The following is an 18,076-nucleotide window of genomic DNA, read 5'->3' on the forward strand; positions in this document are numbered from 1 at the left end:
TAATGTTAGCTAATAATAATCCAGCTGTTCATTGTTTGTTCATGTTAGTTCACAGTGCATTAACTAATGTTCACAAATACAACCTTTTATTTTAATAATGCATTAGTAAATGTTGAACTTAATATTAACTGAGATTAATAAATGATGCACAAGTATTGTTCATTCTTAGTTCATGTTCACTAAGGTAGTTAAATAATGTTAATTGCAAAGTGTTATCAAAGTTTTTTATACTTTCATTTTTAAAAAGATGAATTGAAATATATGATATGAATGGGTCACAAAATGTATGTTCTGTAAAGCCCACAAATAACCAAAATGATCTATAATAACAGAAAACAATATTTGTATCCTGAGATGCCTGTGTAGCAGTGACTATCACTGAGTAATATATGACTTTACTAAACTCAGCTAGCATCAGTGTTCACTGAGAGAACAATGCTAATGTTGTTATTACCCTCCGAGGACGAGCAGATGTTCCAGCTGTGGACGGACACCTCTTCATCAGATGAAGGATCAGCACATCAGACCCGTGTCGACAGAACCGGGCCACTAAACCCTTCGTTTCCCACATTCATCCACACTGGCGTGAGTCTGGAGCCAGAACGAGTTCCTCGGAGAACCTCTGAGAATCACCCGTGAACAGACGAAGATGATGAGGTGAAACTCTTCATCATGGCTTCAGCTGCGGATAAACTCTGTTCATTACACTTTATTTTGATGGTCCCTTTTGAACATTCTGTTGACTATAACTAACTTTGCAACTACATATCAACTAACTCTTTCCTGTAGCTCTAACAGTAGAGCGCTGGCGCTTGCAACGCCTACATCATGGGTTCAGTTCCCAGAGGAAGCAAGAACTGATATGAATGTAAATGTTTAGCTTGAAATGCAATGTGAGTCGCTTTGGATAAAAGCGTCTGGCAAATGTAAACTCTCATTAGAGTATTAGTCGACTGTCTGCTTCATATCTGTAACTCTTTATTGTGATGCTCCTCAATAGACTTTCTGCTGTAAGTAGAATATTGAAATGCTATAGAACGCTATAGAAATGAAGGAGACTTGACTTGACATAATAAACATGACAATAATCCAACATATAGTGTAAAAAATAAAGACTACAACAAATAAGAAAAGAAAATATAGTGTTATATATAAATTAATAATAGAAGTTAAAGGAACAAAAAGAAAGAAATTAATATAACAGAAAAAAGAACAGGTATGAGATCATCATATAAATATCATACAAGCCTCATACAGATCCAGTGTGTTTTGCTTTACTATTTTTCAACCCAAGTATAACTCAATATAATTGTTCATATCTTTCTGAAATAACCAAAAGTTGCGTTTTCCTTTTGTCCATTTTTGTTTATGTGTATGGTATTTCTCCATAATCAAACAAAGATTAGCAATAAAGGCCATATTTGGAGGTAATCTTTGTCTATAATATATATATATATATATATATATATATATATATATATATATATATATATATATATATATATATATATTTCAGAAAAAGAAACTTTCATCCCAAATCAACCCAAAACCTTTTGCTATAAATGCAATAAAAAATTACAGCTGCAAGCAGCATTTATCGGGGTTCAAGCATTTAAGGCTTTTAAGCACACATGCATAAAAAGATATTAAGTTTTATTTGGCAACCATTTAACCACTGACATCATAGATGCAAAAGACCATTTACAGCCAATTCAGGCGCTTTACCATAAGAAGTACATGTTTTTAAATGCATGCTTATTATGGATGTTATGTCACATCTGCTCACCAATTTTTGTGAAGTTCTGAGTTTTCATTTAGGATTTATAGGCTTTTGAGTGAAATATGAAATGCTGAAACCAAGACTGGTTTGGTTCCAATAGGGCGAAAAACCAGGGACTAGTTCGCAAAAGTAGGTTTTGGACAAAATTCGACATAGAAGAAAATGGTCCCTGCCTAAATCGAAATTGGAGATACACATTTTGTCCGCCTTGAGCCAGGGATCACAGTGGTGTAAGACCTTTGCATCTAGGACAAACGGTCTAAGAGTTATGAGTATGATTTTGTACTTTTGGTTGCTGTAGCGCCACCTATGGGCCAATCGGGGTCATACTCTGATAGGTTGTCCCCAAATTGAGGCCTACCATCTGGCCAGGTTTCACGTCTCTAGGCCTTACGGTCTGGCCTGCACGATCAGTTTTACAAATCCTTACAATTACAATAGGGTTTCAGCATTTCATGCTTGAACCCGTAATAAGTGGACATCATTTTCTTTCTCAGTCCCACAGAAATCACATCTAACATCTACATCAGCACGAGACCTCGAGTTTACTGAACTCCATTAGTGTTAATGACATCACTTCCTGTAGAATCTGAAGAGCTACTGCTTTGGTGTGAACACAGATCACATGATCAGATGAACTAGATTGAGTTGACTCGCACAGAACACAGAGCTGATGTGTGTGTGTGTCTCAGCTGTGTCTGATTACAGTGAGCTGAGGTCGTCAGTGAGAGCTGTGTGTGTCGTCGGCCACGGGTCATTAGACATGAAAATCAAGCGTTTCATAAATTGTGAGGCCGGTTTTCCTGAGGCTCGCCTGATCAGAATAATCACTCGGCCACGCTTTGAATGACGGCACTAATTTGTTTGGAGTGTTTCTGAAATGACATCATCGAGTGTGGATTATAGGAGGAGAGTTAAGGCCAATTTATACTTCTGCGTCGAGTGTACGCCGTAGTGTACGTCGTAGGCTACGCACGTAGGCGACGCCGTCGTGAGCATTTATACTTCTGCGAATGTCTGTGTTGCTCTGCAGTTACACCGCCGAAACGCTAGTTGGCGCAGGTGGGTTTTAATGTTCCAGTTCCACTGTGTTTACATTCCTCGCGGCTGTTTTGAGTTTAGGTTTCTACGAGCAATGGCGACTGAAGGAGTCATACAGATGGCTGTATTTCCGCACTTCTTCAAGCAATCTCTCGGTCACTTGGTCTATTTCCATGGCTCTTCACTGATCTTCAGAATTTAAAAATGGCGGGCGGGCGGTGCAGAGTGCAGAAGATCATTCCGGATATGCGTAGGAGGAAAACGCGATGCTATCCAGCCGACCAATCACAGATCTTGCGGTCCGCGTCGCGTAGTTACATTTTTGAGGAGGTGCGCGTCAGGGTACGGCGAAGGGTACGACGTATGGTACACGTCAATGCGTATGCTACGCCGTACCTTCTACGCGCACCCGACGCAGAAGTATAAATTGGCCTTGAAACTCCTGAGGGCGAGCGCGCGTGTCTGCTAACCTGGGAAACGGCTCTAATAAGAACAAGAGAACAAACTCAGATGCGCTGGAAGTTTCCAGGTCGTAAGTCTGTTCTGATGCACTTTTCTGATTCTGACTTTATTTGTTGTAACAAACGTTCGGTCAGCGCTCGCGGCCGACAGGTCAAAGGTCAAGCTGCTTTCACATAAATTAATAACTTTTTTTACAACATGAACCATCACTGAACTTACTTAAGCTGGACTATGACGCTATTTTCTTCTGGAAACAAACTTTGATGCATTATTCTCCTGTTATCACTGTAAAGCTGCTCTGAAACACTCTGTACTGTAAAAAGCGCTTTATAAAAAGACTTGACTTGCTCCGTTCATCATTGTTGGGGCTTGACAGTCGCGATCAGTGGATGTTGAATGGAGAAAGCTGCATGAATACTGTTGAACACTCGTCTTGTGTTTCCTCAGAGGAAAGAGGAAACGATGACAGAACCATCATTAGCTGAACGAGTCTCAGTCTCCCGGAGCTTGTAAACTCGTAGGAATATAAGAGCATGTCAGAATGTGTTTGATCAGTAATGAAACCCCTGTGACGACCCGCCGAGAGAGTGTAAGTTTAATGAACAGAGAAAACTAACTTCATGGAGCATCACATGAGCAGAACAGCCAGAGGTCCAGGGCATCCAGTGATGAACACATACACCATGATTAGTCTCTCTCTTGTATTGACCTTGGTAGGATCTCAAGAAGTTTCACATGCTGAATGTCTGATATCTATGGAAGCTTGTTTCCACCACAGAATAAAACAATTGCGACTTTATATCTCACTATTACGGGTTTACATCACGCAATTCTGACTTTATAACACACAACTTAACACACAATTGTGAGTTATAACGGCAAAATTGCGAGATATAGTCAGAATTGCATGATATTAAGTAGCAATTACGGTACCTTTTTTATTTTTTATTCTGTGGCGGAAACAAGCGTTCATAGACTTCGGATCTTCCACTGATAAACACAAACCTATAGTTTTCAAGTAGTTCATTTTTATTTTTATGTTGAACAATACGAGTAAATAAGAGGAAGGAGGATGATATGAAATGCTAGTAACTGTGAACGAGAGCAGGAGGACGAATGTTTTACCGTCATCTAATGTAGGAACACTGAAGCATCTCGTTGTTAAAAAGTGAATGTTTATTGTGATAAAATGAGTTTCTGGAAGTTTCCAGGTTGCAAGTCTGAGCTCAAGTTTTCTGATTCGTTGTAACAAACGTTTGGTCAGCGCTTACAGCTGATAGGTCAAAGGTCAAGCCCCCTCCCCTCACAGGGGTCAAAGGTCATGATTCATTTGAGCTTTACATGTTACAGTGGAGAGATGAAGAGCAGTGAAGCTGCAGAAACATGATCAGAAGTGACTGATATAGTTTTGGTTAATAACCCTGCGCTGATCTGACGCACATTTAAACTAGAACAGAAAGGAGAATGTAATGATCATCCCTGCGTCAGGAGAACAACAGTAGATCCCCACACACCAAACAAAGAACAGCCGTGAGTCTGAGACATGAATGTTTTATACAAGCTTTATTTACAACTTGATTAACAACTGTACAGTTTTGCAGCATTGGAAGCACGAGTTCATCAACGGAGACGCATTACGAGACGCATCTGTGGTGCTGAACGCTCCTCCCGCGGCGCACACATACAGTATGTACACATCGTATACAAGCAATATAAAACTTGGCAAATGGAACGAATGTTTGCTACTTCAGATGAAAGTTCTAATGAACACAGACTCGCACCGCAGTCACTAGCTCACGACTGCAGAGGTCATCAGTGTTTCCTGCGTTTGAGGCGTTTCTCTGCTCTGGACGGAGACGTTTGACCTCTGAACTCAGTCCACAGTGATCAGAAAGCCTCAAACATTCAATCAATCGCCTGTTAAAACGACACTAAAGCCGATATCGATCGCAGACACGATCTCGTGTGGTGATTATGAAGCAGCAGCTGATGAAGAAGAGCAGCTGATGAAGAAGAGCAGCTGAAGTGTCAGAATAGTTTGTAACGGTGTCAGAATCATCAAAAGCACTTACTGATTCAGCATTAAATAAATAGAAGAGAAGCGAGTGCAACACTATCAGTAACAGATCCGGCATTCACACACTGACTCTACTGAAGCTCCTGCTGGAAACACTCATTATCAATCATGCGGATCATAAACTACAGGAAATACTGAGACAATGATCAATGCAACGACACAGACATGAGGAACATCAGGGTTTGATGATGGAGTCAGTAAATAAAGCTCACGCTCTTCTGCCTGATGATTGACACACGCCGGCCCCGCCCACTTCTGACCAGAGCATTCTGGGATAGCACACAGACGCCGATGGGTTAGTTAGTGTGCAGCAATGGGTTAAACTGTCAATCATGCAAGCCCCGCCCCATGATGTCATGCAGCCCCGCCCCCTGCCGCTCATGCTTTAACATCACTGTGAAAGAGAGAGATTGACAGGTGTCAGTCACAGATTCAGTCTGGCGTCACTTGAGTCGCGGTTCCTCGTTCAACGTCGTGCTTTTATTTTCTCCTGATTGTGTTTCTTTATCTCGTTCTCCAGCACTAATATCTAAATATTCTCAAATCAAGACACATTTACTGGAGAAGAAGCAATGACTGAAGATATTAAGACTTTCTTGATGAAATATGTATCATAATTAAGTGAGTTTATGATTAAAACAAGAACAAATATCTATAGAGGCTCGTTTCCGCCACAGAATAAAACATTTTAAAAGATAATTGTGACTTTTTTATCAAAACATTCTTAAATCAGGGTTAGATTTACTGGAGATATTAATGACTGGAGAGTTCATGTTTTCTGAGGAAGACCATCATTAGCAGGAGTGAAGGACAAACGCGCGACTCGTGTGACAGTGATTGACAGCAGCTGTGAGTCTGTTTTAAGGCATCGGGAATTAATCAACTAAACAAAAAACAGGAAGAACAAAATTATGAAGCGCCTTCAAACAATCGTCACGGCGACCTACACGAGATACACACATTCAGCTCTTTCAATGCATAGATGTCAATAGAAGATAAAGATGATGGGTTATAAAGACTCGACGTAACTTTAGAAACACGCCCAGCAGAGCCAATAAAAACACTCAAACGTTTCTGTGCGTCAGTAACAACAATCCTTAAAATACTGCAAAGCCTCCTTTAAATAGAGGTGTCCGACGGGAAGTGACACGTTCCTTCAGGAGTGTGTTGATTAATTAATGCTGATGTAATTAAGCAGCGTCCAGAGACCCGGGTTCATCAGAGGGGCTGATGGAGGAAGAGGGCATTATGGGATGGAGGCGGGTCCTGATTGGCTGAGCTGTGGTTGCCGTGGCGATGCTCTACCTGGCTGCCGTGGGCTGGACGTGACCCGGATAGGCCCGTCTGGTGCTGGTGGCCTGTCTCTGCCGGGCCAGGAACGACTGACCCGACCCGGTGCCGGCCAACCGGTCCTCAGCCGCCTTCTTCTGCAGAGCCATTCCCTGAAACACACACACGTTACTCTCACATTTGTAACACACACACGTTTCTCTCACATTTGTAACACACACACGTTACTCTCACATCTGAAACACACACACGTTACTCTCACATCTCTAACACACACACCAATGACGTAGAAATAGCGCAATGACAGAAAAGTGTAATGACGAAGAAATAGCAATAGCGTAATGATGTAGAAATAGCGCAATGACGTAGAAATAGCGTAATGACGTAGAATAGCAATAGCGTAATGACGTAGAAATAGCGTAATGACGTAGAATAGCAATAGCGTAATGACGTAGAAATAGCGTAATGACGTAGAATAGCAATAGCGTAATGACGTAGAAATAGCGTAATGATGTAGAAATAGCGTAATGACGTAGAAATAGCGCAATGACGTAGAAATAGCGCAATGACGCAGAATAGCAATAGCGTAATGACGTAGAAATAGCGTAATGACGTAGAAATAGCGCAATGACGTAGAAATAGGTTAATGACGTAGAATAGCAATAGCGCAATGACGTAGAATAGCGTAATGACGTAGAAAAAGCGTAATGACGTAGAAATTGCGTAATGACGTAGAAATAGCGCAATGACGTAGAAATAGAAACCCCGTGACAGATTTAAGTTTCACTTTAAATCCGTGACCTTCAGAGGAGCGTCTTGGCGGCAAGGATTTAAATCTTTAACAATGTCTGGGATAAGAAAATCTAAAGTGTGGATGTACACCATCAGAAAGGATATTCTCCAAGGCTGGATTTAGCATCAGGAAAACCATGATCGCACTTCTGCCGGCCAACGTTAACAAGTTGGTTTTCCACAGGACATTCTAAAATGCTTAACGTGAAAAAAGCTTTTAAAATGCTTAAAAGGCACTTTAACGTGGCTTAATGTATGTACACAGTACACACTTTATTAAGAAATCATACTATGTGCAGATAAGCAGATGAACCCAGAATATGAACGCAATGCATTCCTCCTATAGTAACGCGTTTTCATATTTTAATTTAACTATTTTAGGAGATTAAGTCGTTAAACGTTTTTCACGTTACATGTTTTAGAATGTATTTTATCCATGCGCACAATTTGAAAAGACTCCAACAGACACAGAGTGAAAGACTGGATTTGTTCTCTCGATCAGGTATAGGGTACAAGTGATTTCAAAACTTTTCAGCCGGTTCTAATTAGATTTTTGGATGCTGTGAAAATTTTTTGCTAAAAAGACTGCGACTCCAGTTTAGAATTTATTGTCGTTTCTGCAGTTAAAAAGACAAAGTTCTGGCTACTATCGTTATTTGAATAATTTCTTTATTTTAATTTTATTTATTGATCTGTCAGGGTTTATTGATCTAATCTAACTATTTGTGGCTTGTGTTTTGAATATGTTCCCCTGCACTTTAGGCATTTTGCACACATTTGCTCCTCATCTTGTGACTTGATTCTGATTTATTTCGTTTTGTATTTTTATTTATAAGAAAGGTATATTCTGTTCTAATTTAATTCAGTAAATTAATTGTTTATTTTTTCGGTGCATCGATGTTGTGCTGTACTTAGAGCCTGCTCGCACAGGTAATTTAGCCGATTTAATTTGATTAGCATGTGAAATGTAAATCATGTCTGCAGTGTGGCCTTTCTGGAGTTATTTATGTTATTTGTTAGTTTTATTGATTCAAAATGTTTTTATAAATTTTCTTCTATATCTTTGTGTGATTTTCTGTACATCACGGCTTTGAAATGTTAAAGCCCCGCCCCCATACACATGATTCGACTATTAGTCGACTATAGGCAAGACTTGACGATTCTGATTCGACTATGAAAATCCATAGTCGGGGACACCCCTATAGTGAACACATCATTAGTGAACACATCATTAGTGAACACATCAGGGTCATTTAGTGAACACATCATAAGTGAACACATCAGGGTCATTAGTGAACACATCATTAGTGAACACATCAGGGTCACTAGTGAACACATCAGGGTCATTAGTGAACACATCATTAGTGAACACATCAGGGTCATTAGTGAACGCATCAGGGTCATTAGTGAACACATCATTAGTGAACACATCAGGATAATTAGTGAACACATCAGGGTCACTAGTGAACACATCAGGGTCATTAGTGAACACATCAGGGTCACTAGTGAAAACATCAGGGTCATTTCAGGGTCACTGGTGAACACATCAGGGTCACTAGTGAACACATCAGGGTCACTAGTGAACACATCAGGGTCACTAGTGAACACATCAGGGTCACTAGTGAACACATCAGGGTCATTAGTGAACACATCAGGGTCACTAGTGAACACATCAGGGTCACTGGTGAACACATCAAGGTCACTAGTGAACACATCAGGGTCATTAGTGAACACATCAGGGTCATTAGTGAACACAGTAAGGTCATTAGTGAACACATCAGGGTCACTAGTGAACACATCAGGGTCACTAGTGAACACATCAGGGTCATTAGTGAACACATCAGGGTCATTAGTGAACACAGTAAGGTCATTAGTGAACACATCAGGGTCACTAGTGAACACATCAGGGTCACTAGTGAACACATCAGGCTCACTTGTGTAAACATCAGGGAGAATACATCAGGATAATTAGTGAACACATCAGGGTCACTAGTGAACACATCAGGGTCATTAGTGAACACATCAGGGTCACTAGTGAAAACATCAGGGTCATTTCAGACTATAAAGATTATGGACAACTATAAAGATTATGGACAAGAAGCCAATTAGCTACCATCATTGCAATATTCTCCAGAAGTATAGATTGTTAAGCTTTGAAAGCTTTAGTGATTTATGTTTTCTCAAACTAACTTTCAAATGTCTCAATAATATAGCACCTGAGCCACTCAGTTCATTTGTGCAGAGACAAAACATCAACAGAGTCACCAGAGGTTCTATCAATAACAACTGTATAGTTCCGTACCGTAAGACTTCATTTGGTCAGTCTGCTTTTTCATATAAAAGTGCAAAGTTGTGGAATTCATTACCCACTGAATTTAAAACCATGACTGAGTTTAAAATGTTCACTTCTCGAGTTAAGTCTTGGATGAAAACGAAACAGGAATGTACCCATTTGTAGATAGCTGGTTTGTGTATGTAAGTGATTTATATGGTGTGTCTGTAGATATGTTTTTAAGATGAAATAGAAAATGTTGTAGTGTAAAGGCCCAACCATGGACTGGAGTTGAAAATTAGCAATAGCTATAAACTCTTTTTGCATAGCATTAGTTACAGACTTGTTTTGTACTATGTTTAATTGCAATGTCCATGTCAAATAAATGAATAAAAAAAAATAATAAAAAAAATGTGTGTGTCCTGGTGACTGGAGGGAGTGTGTGTGAGAATGTGTGTGTTCTGGTGACTGGAGGGAGTGTGTGAGAGAATGTGTGTGTTCTGGTGACTGGAGGGAGTGTGTGAGAGAATGTGTGTGTTTTGGTGACTCGAGTGTGACACACACCATGTTGTACCAGGCAGACACGATGAGTTTCTCCTCCTGGTCTCTCTGAGACTTCGTCTTGTCGTACTCCTTCTGCACACACACACACACACACACACACACACACACACACACACACACAGTACGGTCACATTACAGCGTTTGTGTGTGAGAGAATGAGTTTGTGTGTGTGTGTGTGTGACTGTGTGACTGAGTGATAGAGAATGAGTGAGTGAGTGTGTGTGTTTGTGATTTTGTGAAAGTGAGTGTGTGTGTGTGTGTGTGTGTGTGTGTGTGTGTGTGTGTGTGAGTGAGTGTGAGAGAGAAGGAGTATATGTGTGTGTGTGACCTCGAGTGAGTGCAGCATCCTCTCGCGCTCCTGCAACTGGTTCTTCAGGGCTTGAACTTCAGGAGCAGAACCTTGATTCTGTTTGGGGTCCAGCGTACGGATGACCTGCACGCACACACACACACAACATTAGCATCACACTCACACGCTTGCACTCACACAAACGCTTACACTCACACAGACACAGACACACAACATTAGCATCACACTCACTCACTCACTCACTCACTCACTCACTCACTCACTCACTCACACACAACATTAGCATCACACTTACTCTCTCTCACTCACTCACACACACACACACGTACACTCTTGGCCTTCTCCAGGTATTTCTTGTATCGCTCCTCCATCTGCTTCATATCTTCATCTTTCTTCTTCAGCGCGTCCTCCAGATCTTCAATCCTCTGAGCTGAAACCATCAACACACACACTCTCGTTAACACGATCTGCACACACACACACACACACACTCTTGTTAACACGATCTGCACACACACACACACACACACACACACACACACACACACACACACACACACTCTCGTTAACACGATCTGCCACACACACACACACTCTCGTTAACACGATCTGCACACACACACACACACACACACACACACACACACACACTCTCGTTAACACGATCTGCACACACACACACACACACACTCTCGTTAACACGATCTGCACACACACACACACACACTCTCGTTAACACGATCTGCACACACACACACACGTTTTATATATGCACCGCAACACATCCTCTTCTTCCTCAGTGTTTCTCTCGTTCTCCAGCTCAAATATCTAAACACTCTCACATCACGACACACTTACTGGAGGAGAACGACTGAAGATATTAAGACTTTAATGAAAAATGCATCAAAATGAAGTGAGTTTGAGTTTAAAACAAGTATAAATAATCTCGTTTCCCTTTGAATCACTTCATTTTGATGCATTTTTCAGTAAACAAGTCTTGATATCTTCAGTCGTTCTCCTCCAGTAAGTGTGTCGTGATGTGAGAGTGTGTAGACGTTAGAGCTGGAGAACGAGACAGAGACACTGAGGACGAGCTCGAGGCTTCAGTGATGATCTCACCGCTGGAACTGTGTTTGTTCTCCAGCTCTTCGATCTCGGAGCTCTTCTTCTGAAGCTCGTTAGTGGCGTCCCTTAATTTCTCTCTAAACACCAAGAACAAACAGTCAGTCAGTGATGATGACCTCGCTGTGACGAACATGATGGAGGTCAGCTGATACTCACAGGTGCTCCTGACACTTCCTCTTCATCAAGACCGTCTGAAACAGAAGATGTGAAACTCATGATCAGAGCTCATGTGAAACTGCAGCGCCTCCTGCTGGACACACACTGCAGCGTCACGAGCCCTTCCCAGTGTGCACTGCTGAGTGTGTGCTGAAGAGCTGGTGCTGTGGTCCAGCAGGGGGCGCTGGCGAGCTCAATCACCATCACCAGACAAACACACAGAGACTGTAGGTCAGGGGTCAGCAAGTACGTTTGGCTTAATTTAAGAAAATTAATTGATGAAAAATGCAGCTAGAATTGGCTGTGACACTGTTAGTGTGTTCTGTGACTGGACTGAGCTGTTCCTGTAAGACAGTCATTAAAAAAAACACACAGAACGGTGTGTGTTAGCGGACCCTAAGTTAATAACTAATGATCTTTACAACGGAAGTGAATCAATCAAAACTAACTTTATCTGGACAATAACTTTATTCTAGATCTGCTGTAAAGCCTAAACAATCTCTGTTACTGTAATCTCCTGTTATCACTGTAAAGCTGCTGTGAAAACATCTATATTGTTAAAGCGCTGTATAAATGAAGGAGACTGGACTTGACATTAGTGTGGTGGTGTCCGGGTTTTACACTGGATAAATTAAAGGGTAACTAAACCCTAAACCAACTTTTTTTAGTTAATAATCTGTAAGACTGGGGCTTTATTAGTGCTGTTCATTGATTTGAGTAACTTTTTTGACATTTGGGTATAAAGTGTTTTAATTCTACAATATATGGTGTAAAGACGTCTGAGTGCTGCCCTCTTCAGGTGAACGGTGGCTACTGCAGTTTAATTTTCCTATTGGATGTTAGCGGTACTGCGTGACGTAAGCAGGTTCCAGCTCACCACGCCCTTGGTACGAGCTACCACGCATAGCATTGCATCAGTTAGGATAGCTTCAAGTTAGCGTAGATTTATCTGTATTTAGTACAGTGGTCAGGAGGGTACGTAGGTGTAGTGTTGCTGGTTCCAGCAGACTTGGAAATTAGGCGCCAGTGGTTGCCACCTAGAGCTGAAGTGTGACACCTGCATTTTCAGAGAGATGATTACATCTAAACTGGAGAGAATGGCACTATCATGGTTTAGATGCACTTTGATGGACTTCCAAACAGAAACAGCCATTCACTGCCATTATAAAGCTTGGAAGAGCCAGGACATTTTTTTTATATAACTCTGATTGTGTTCGTCTGGAAGAAGAGTGTCATATACACCTAGGATGACTTGAGGGAGAGTAAATCATAGGCTAATTTAAATTGTTGGGTGAGCTATCCCTTTAAGTCTAGTAAACGCGGTTTGCTTGCATTGCCGGGTTATTGGTCTGCATGTAAACCAGGGCAACGGGTTAATAATCCAACAGGCTGATTTGTGGGAGTTCTCAGCGTATGTGAACATGCTGAATGACTGACAATCAAACTCAGTCTTGCTGAAGATACAGGACGACTCAAACACCCGATCATCTGAGAAACACCTTCAGGAATCAACATTCAGTCTCACATTCAACAGGAAAACCCAGCCAGAGCATTTCAAATCATCACTGGAGGACCGATCATGCTCAGAGTATTGGTCTGATGATGCGGCGGCGTGCTCATCCCGTGACACACGCGTGTTTGAGATGCACATGCAGTCCAGCGGGAGAAACAAAACAAAGCTGCAAAATGCCTGGACTGTACTTACAGCAGACTGAGAGAGGTTTGATGGACAGATAGAGGAGAGCAGACCTGAGTCAACAGATGCCTGTCACACACACACACACACACACACACACACACACACACACACACACGGATGGTGATCAAATGAAGCAGACGGTCAGACTAAAGTAACGGACACACACGTGTGCTTCTGATGATGATGAAGATGATGATGATGAAGGCATCACTCAGCAGGACGACCAATGGCAGGCCTGGATCATGCTACATCATGAGTGACATCACAGTGAAGAGAGAGATGTTAGTACACGTACACACACACACACACACACACACACACAGCAGGCGTTAGTGCGACACACACGTGATGGAACCGTTACAGAGGTCAGTGTGTATCAGGGTTAGTCGCGTTTAAATGTGCCGTTTGTTCATTGAAATAAACCTGGAAGAAAATAAATCTGCGTGTGTGTGTGAACGACGAGCGTGTGTGTGTGTGTGTGAACGACGAGCGTGTGTGTGTGTGAACGATGAGAGAGAGTGTGTGTGAACGATGAGCGTGTGTGTGTGAACGACGAGAGTGTGCGTGTGAACGAAGAGAGAGTGTGTGTGTGTGTGTGTGTGTGTGTGTGTGTGAACGATGAGAGTGTGTGTGAACGACGAGAGTGTGTGTGTGAACGACGAGAGTGTGTGTGTGTGAACGATGAGATAGTGTGTGTGAACGACGAGAGAGTGTGTGTGTGAACGACGAGCGAGTGTGTGTGAACGATGAGAGAGTGTGTGTGTGTGAACGATGAGAGAGTGTGTGTGAGCGAGCGAGTGCTTTCGGCCCCATCACAGCCAATCAGATGCACAACAGGAGTAATGATGATGATGTCATGACTCACATCATCAGCTTTGGATCCCTGTTCCTGAAGAGATTTCTGCAGCTCCTCCACCTGAGACTGACCCGCTAGCAGCCTCTGATTGGCCAGCCTGAGACACACACACACACACACACACACACACGTTCAGTTCATTCATTACAGTGAGTGAGTGAGTGTGAGTGTGTGTGACCAAGTTAAATTTATTTGTGCAGCGTTTTTCACAACACACATCGTTTCAAAGCAGCTTTACAGAAAATCATGATGTTAATGTATAATATCTTTATAATATCTTAATATCTTCATGCCTTATAGACAGGGTTAGGCTTAGGCTTATAGACAGGGTTAGGCTTATAGACAGGGTTAGGGTTAGGCTTATAGACAGGGTTAGGCTTATAGACAGGGTTAGGGTTAGGCTTATAGACAGGGTTAGGGTTAGGCTTATAGACAGGGTTAGGCTTAGGCTTATAGACAGGGTTAGGCTTATAGACAGGGTTAGGGTTAGGCTTATAGACAGGGTTAGGCTTATAGACAGGGTTAGGGTTAGGCTTATAGACAGGGTTAGGCTTATAGACAGGGTTAGGCTTATAGACAGGGTTAGGGTTAGGCTTATAGACACATTTATCAGATTAGAGCTGGACAACAATATAGTTACATTTTAAGACTATTAAGCAGTTTCTGTATAGTATCGCTTTAAGGGAATGAACTATCCATGCGGATAAAGTTGGATATACAGTATATATATACACAACAGTATATAGAGAGCTGTGCGACTCCCTTTCACCAACTGTAATGATGCTTTTCCACAGTTATTTACATTGTAAATTTAACAAAGCATTTATATTTTAATTTTTAAAAATGCACGTACATCTGTCAGACTATGTGCTCTATCTCACACCCGGCGCAGTGCAGCGGCAAGAGCGGCGCAAGTGTGTTCTGCTAGTTTCAGCCCGACGCAGTTTTCATTTTCACGTCCTGCGCCGCGATGTTTAAATAGCAAATGCATCTGTGGCCCATGAGCTGCTGGTCTGAGAGCGAGTGTGTGTGTTCGGGCGCAGTGTTGGAGCGCTGCTGTGTTGAGGAACAGAAGTAGACTGAGCCGTTGACCGACTGAACCTGCTCTGAAGTCAATGACAATATTTTTTGTATCTAATGAGCGCGTTAGTAATGTGCGCCTATAGGCGTGTCCACAACACACACACTCTGCTTATTACACACACACTCTGCTTATTACACACACAGGGACACAGCAGCACACAAACATGCCAAATATTAAAAATAAAAGGATTACAATGTAAAAGAGTATTATTGTGTACATAAAGATATGATGAATCCGGCGTGTCCCGTAGATGTTCTGCTAGCGCACTTTGACCTCGCGCACGAGCAGATCCGTTTGCACTCTGGAGACGCGTTTGGTCTTTCCACTATCAAACTCTGTCATGTGAATAGCGAATCCGCCATGTGAGCGCAACTGGAATTTAAAGCGAATGGGAGAGGAGACTCTGATTGGTGTAATGCACGTAAAGCCCAAAACACACCCATTACTCATAATGAGAATAGAGACAACCCTTTTAGACCAGCGCCGGGAGCGCCGACCATTTGTCCCGTCGTAAAACTAGCAACAGTGGATTCGGACGGCCTGAGTGCACTTAAACCCTGCGCTTTAGACCATGAGCTTAGATCGTTAGAACAGGGCCCTATGAGTGTTACGTTACTCTGGCATTAGGTTACAGTAACTAGTAAACGCTGCCGATCCTGATCCTGAGGGAGTGACCGCTACTCCAGGTTTCCCTCTTTTGGAGAGTCATAGAAATGCTATTGTGGATTTGTTGGAGCAAATGGAAGTCAGTCATAAGTTTATGAGTTCTGAACCTGTTCTCGGTCTCCAGCTCGTTCTTCCGGCTGTTGGAGTCCTCCAGTAAACTCTGCAGGAGAGCGATCTGCTCGTTATCTGAGCCCTCCTGAGCCAGCTTCAGCATCTTATTCTCATGCTGCAGGCGGATCATGCGCTCCCTGAGGATGCACACACACACACACACACACACACACACACGTTCATATACAGCAGTGGTTCTCTAACTTTTTCCAAAAGTGGCTTTGAGAACCACTGATATACAGTATTTCACCCACCGGATCTCTGGTGTGACGATCTCTGCAGCCAGCGAATCAGACGGCTCGTTACTGCCCAGCGGCACCAAACCTGAGGACACACCAGTGATCAGACACACTTCTGCACATCAGACAATTATATATATATATATATATATATATATATATATATATATATATATATATATATATATATATAAAACAGACTTTATGTCCTTAACCCTAACCTTCCCTCGAGGGTCAAAATGACCCGAAGCCCTAAAATTATACTGAATTTTATTTCATTTTGATAACATCTTTTCTATATTTAATGCAATTTTTTTTTTGATGTTTTGTTATTTTTTACTTTAAATGACTAGATTTGATCAATAAATAATAAATAAATAGTAATTTAAGCACATTCCTCACATTCTTTCAACTTAAATTCAAAATAACTCATAATTTTATGCATAACCCTTTTAATTCAGCTCTAAATATCTTACATTGGGAGTCTTTGCTGATCTCTTGTGGACAATAATAATAATATAAGATGATATTTCATGACTCTAGATGTTCTTATATCTCTATATGGAGTAAATGAGCTGTTCCTCTGGGTCCTAAAGCCAGTTTACTTCAGTGTGCATTCAGATACACATGTAGACGTTATACAATCATTCTTTGGTGAAGTTTTAGCATTTTAAGTTTGAATTTTGAGCACTTTTAGGTTTTTCTATGTGAACTGAAGCATTCCTCGCATTACATTCATTCCTAAAGGGGGCAAATTGAGCCGCGAGAGAAGGATTTGTTACTTTTTTAAATTTCAACCACAAAACTGGTGGTAACCACATTAAATTGTTTTTTTGTGTATTCGTGGTTCAAGTGCGACAAAAGTCCTTTTTTGTTTTAACATTTTTCAAAAATATTTTCCGGGTCAAAATGATGTTAATTACATATAAGAGTGTGTGTGTGTCACCTGAGGTCAGCTGAGACTCCTGCGCTTTAACACACTTCAGCTCCTCGATCGTCTCCTTCAGAGAGTCTCGCTCCGTCCTCATCCGCTACACACACACACACACACACACACACACACACACACACACACACACACACACACACACACACACACACACACACACACACACACACAATCTGAACTGCTGTATGAATAAACATCACTTCTCACTGAGAGAAACACAGGAGCTGAGGATGATGATGACATACAGACTAAAACAAGAGCAGGATCTGAGCGCTAGAGACTAAAATAACAAGAGAAAAGATGAAAATATATAAAGTACAAAAACACAGCAGACTCATCATCTCATATCTCATCATCTCATATCTCATCATCTCATATCTCATCATTTCATATCTCATATCTCATCATCTCATATCTCATCATCTCATATCTCATATCTCATCATCTCATATCTCATCATCTCATATCTCATATCTCATATCTCATATCTCATCATCTCATATCTCATATCTCATCATCTCATATCTCATCATCTGTGCAGCGTTTCCGGTTTAATAACGCCAGATTAAGTCAAGCCGTTCTCTCACGTCTTTCTCCTTCTGA

General features: G+C 41.6%; 1 protein-coding gene and 1 long non-coding RNA gene across 4 annotated transcripts in view; one reads left to right on the forward strand and one right to left on the reverse strand.

Moving 5' to 3' along the window:
• Positions 1-4,829: 4,829 nt before the first annotated feature.
• hook3 (hook microtubule-tethering protein 3) overlaps positions 4,830-18,076 on the reverse strand; it is a 41,377-nt gene continuing 28,130 nt past the window's right edge. The window contains exons 12-23 of one of the 3 annotated variants that reach the window (XM_082171571.1): positions 18,061-18,076; positions 17,471-17,555; positions 16,540-16,609; positions 16,282-16,422; positions 14,434-14,521; positions 11,870-11,904; positions 11,708-11,790; positions 10,918-11,018; positions 10,607-10,711; positions 10,279-10,350; positions 6,666-6,802; positions 4,830-5,754 (exon numbers count right to left, since the gene is read on the reverse strand). The exon at positions 18,061-18,076 is cut by the window's right edge and continues 95 nt beyond it. In XM_082171571.1, coding sequence (XP_082027697.1) covers positions 5,739-5,754; positions 6,666-6,802; positions 10,279-10,350; positions 10,607-10,711; positions 10,918-11,018; positions 11,708-11,790; positions 11,870-11,904; positions 14,434-14,521; positions 16,282-16,422; positions 16,540-16,609; positions 17,471-17,555; positions 18,061-18,076 — 949 coding nt within the window. In that variant the 3' untranslated portion in view covers positions 4,830-5,738. Of the gene's footprint in view, positions 6,803-10,278; positions 10,351-10,606; positions 10,712-10,917; positions 11,019-11,707; positions 11,791-11,869; positions 11,905-13,734; positions 13,814-14,433; positions 14,522-16,281; positions 16,423-16,539; positions 16,610-17,470; positions 17,556-18,060 lie in introns of those variants that run through there. The other 2 variants (XM_082171572.1, XR_014206448.1) reach the window with 2 other exon arrangements.
• LOC309500042 lies at positions 6,809-10,272 on the forward strand. Its single transcript, XR_014206452.1, has 3 exons — positions 6,809-8,713; positions 9,149-9,329; positions 9,392-10,272. It is a non-coding gene; the product is annotated as an uncharacterized lncRNA (long non-coding RNA).

This window comes from Leuciscus leuciscus, assembly GCF_965113295.1.
Source record: "Leuciscus leuciscus genome assembly, chromosome: 5".
NCBI classification, from domain to species: domain Eukaryota; kingdom Metazoa; phylum Chordata; class Actinopteri; order Cypriniformes; family Leuciscidae; genus Leuciscus; species Leuciscus leuciscus.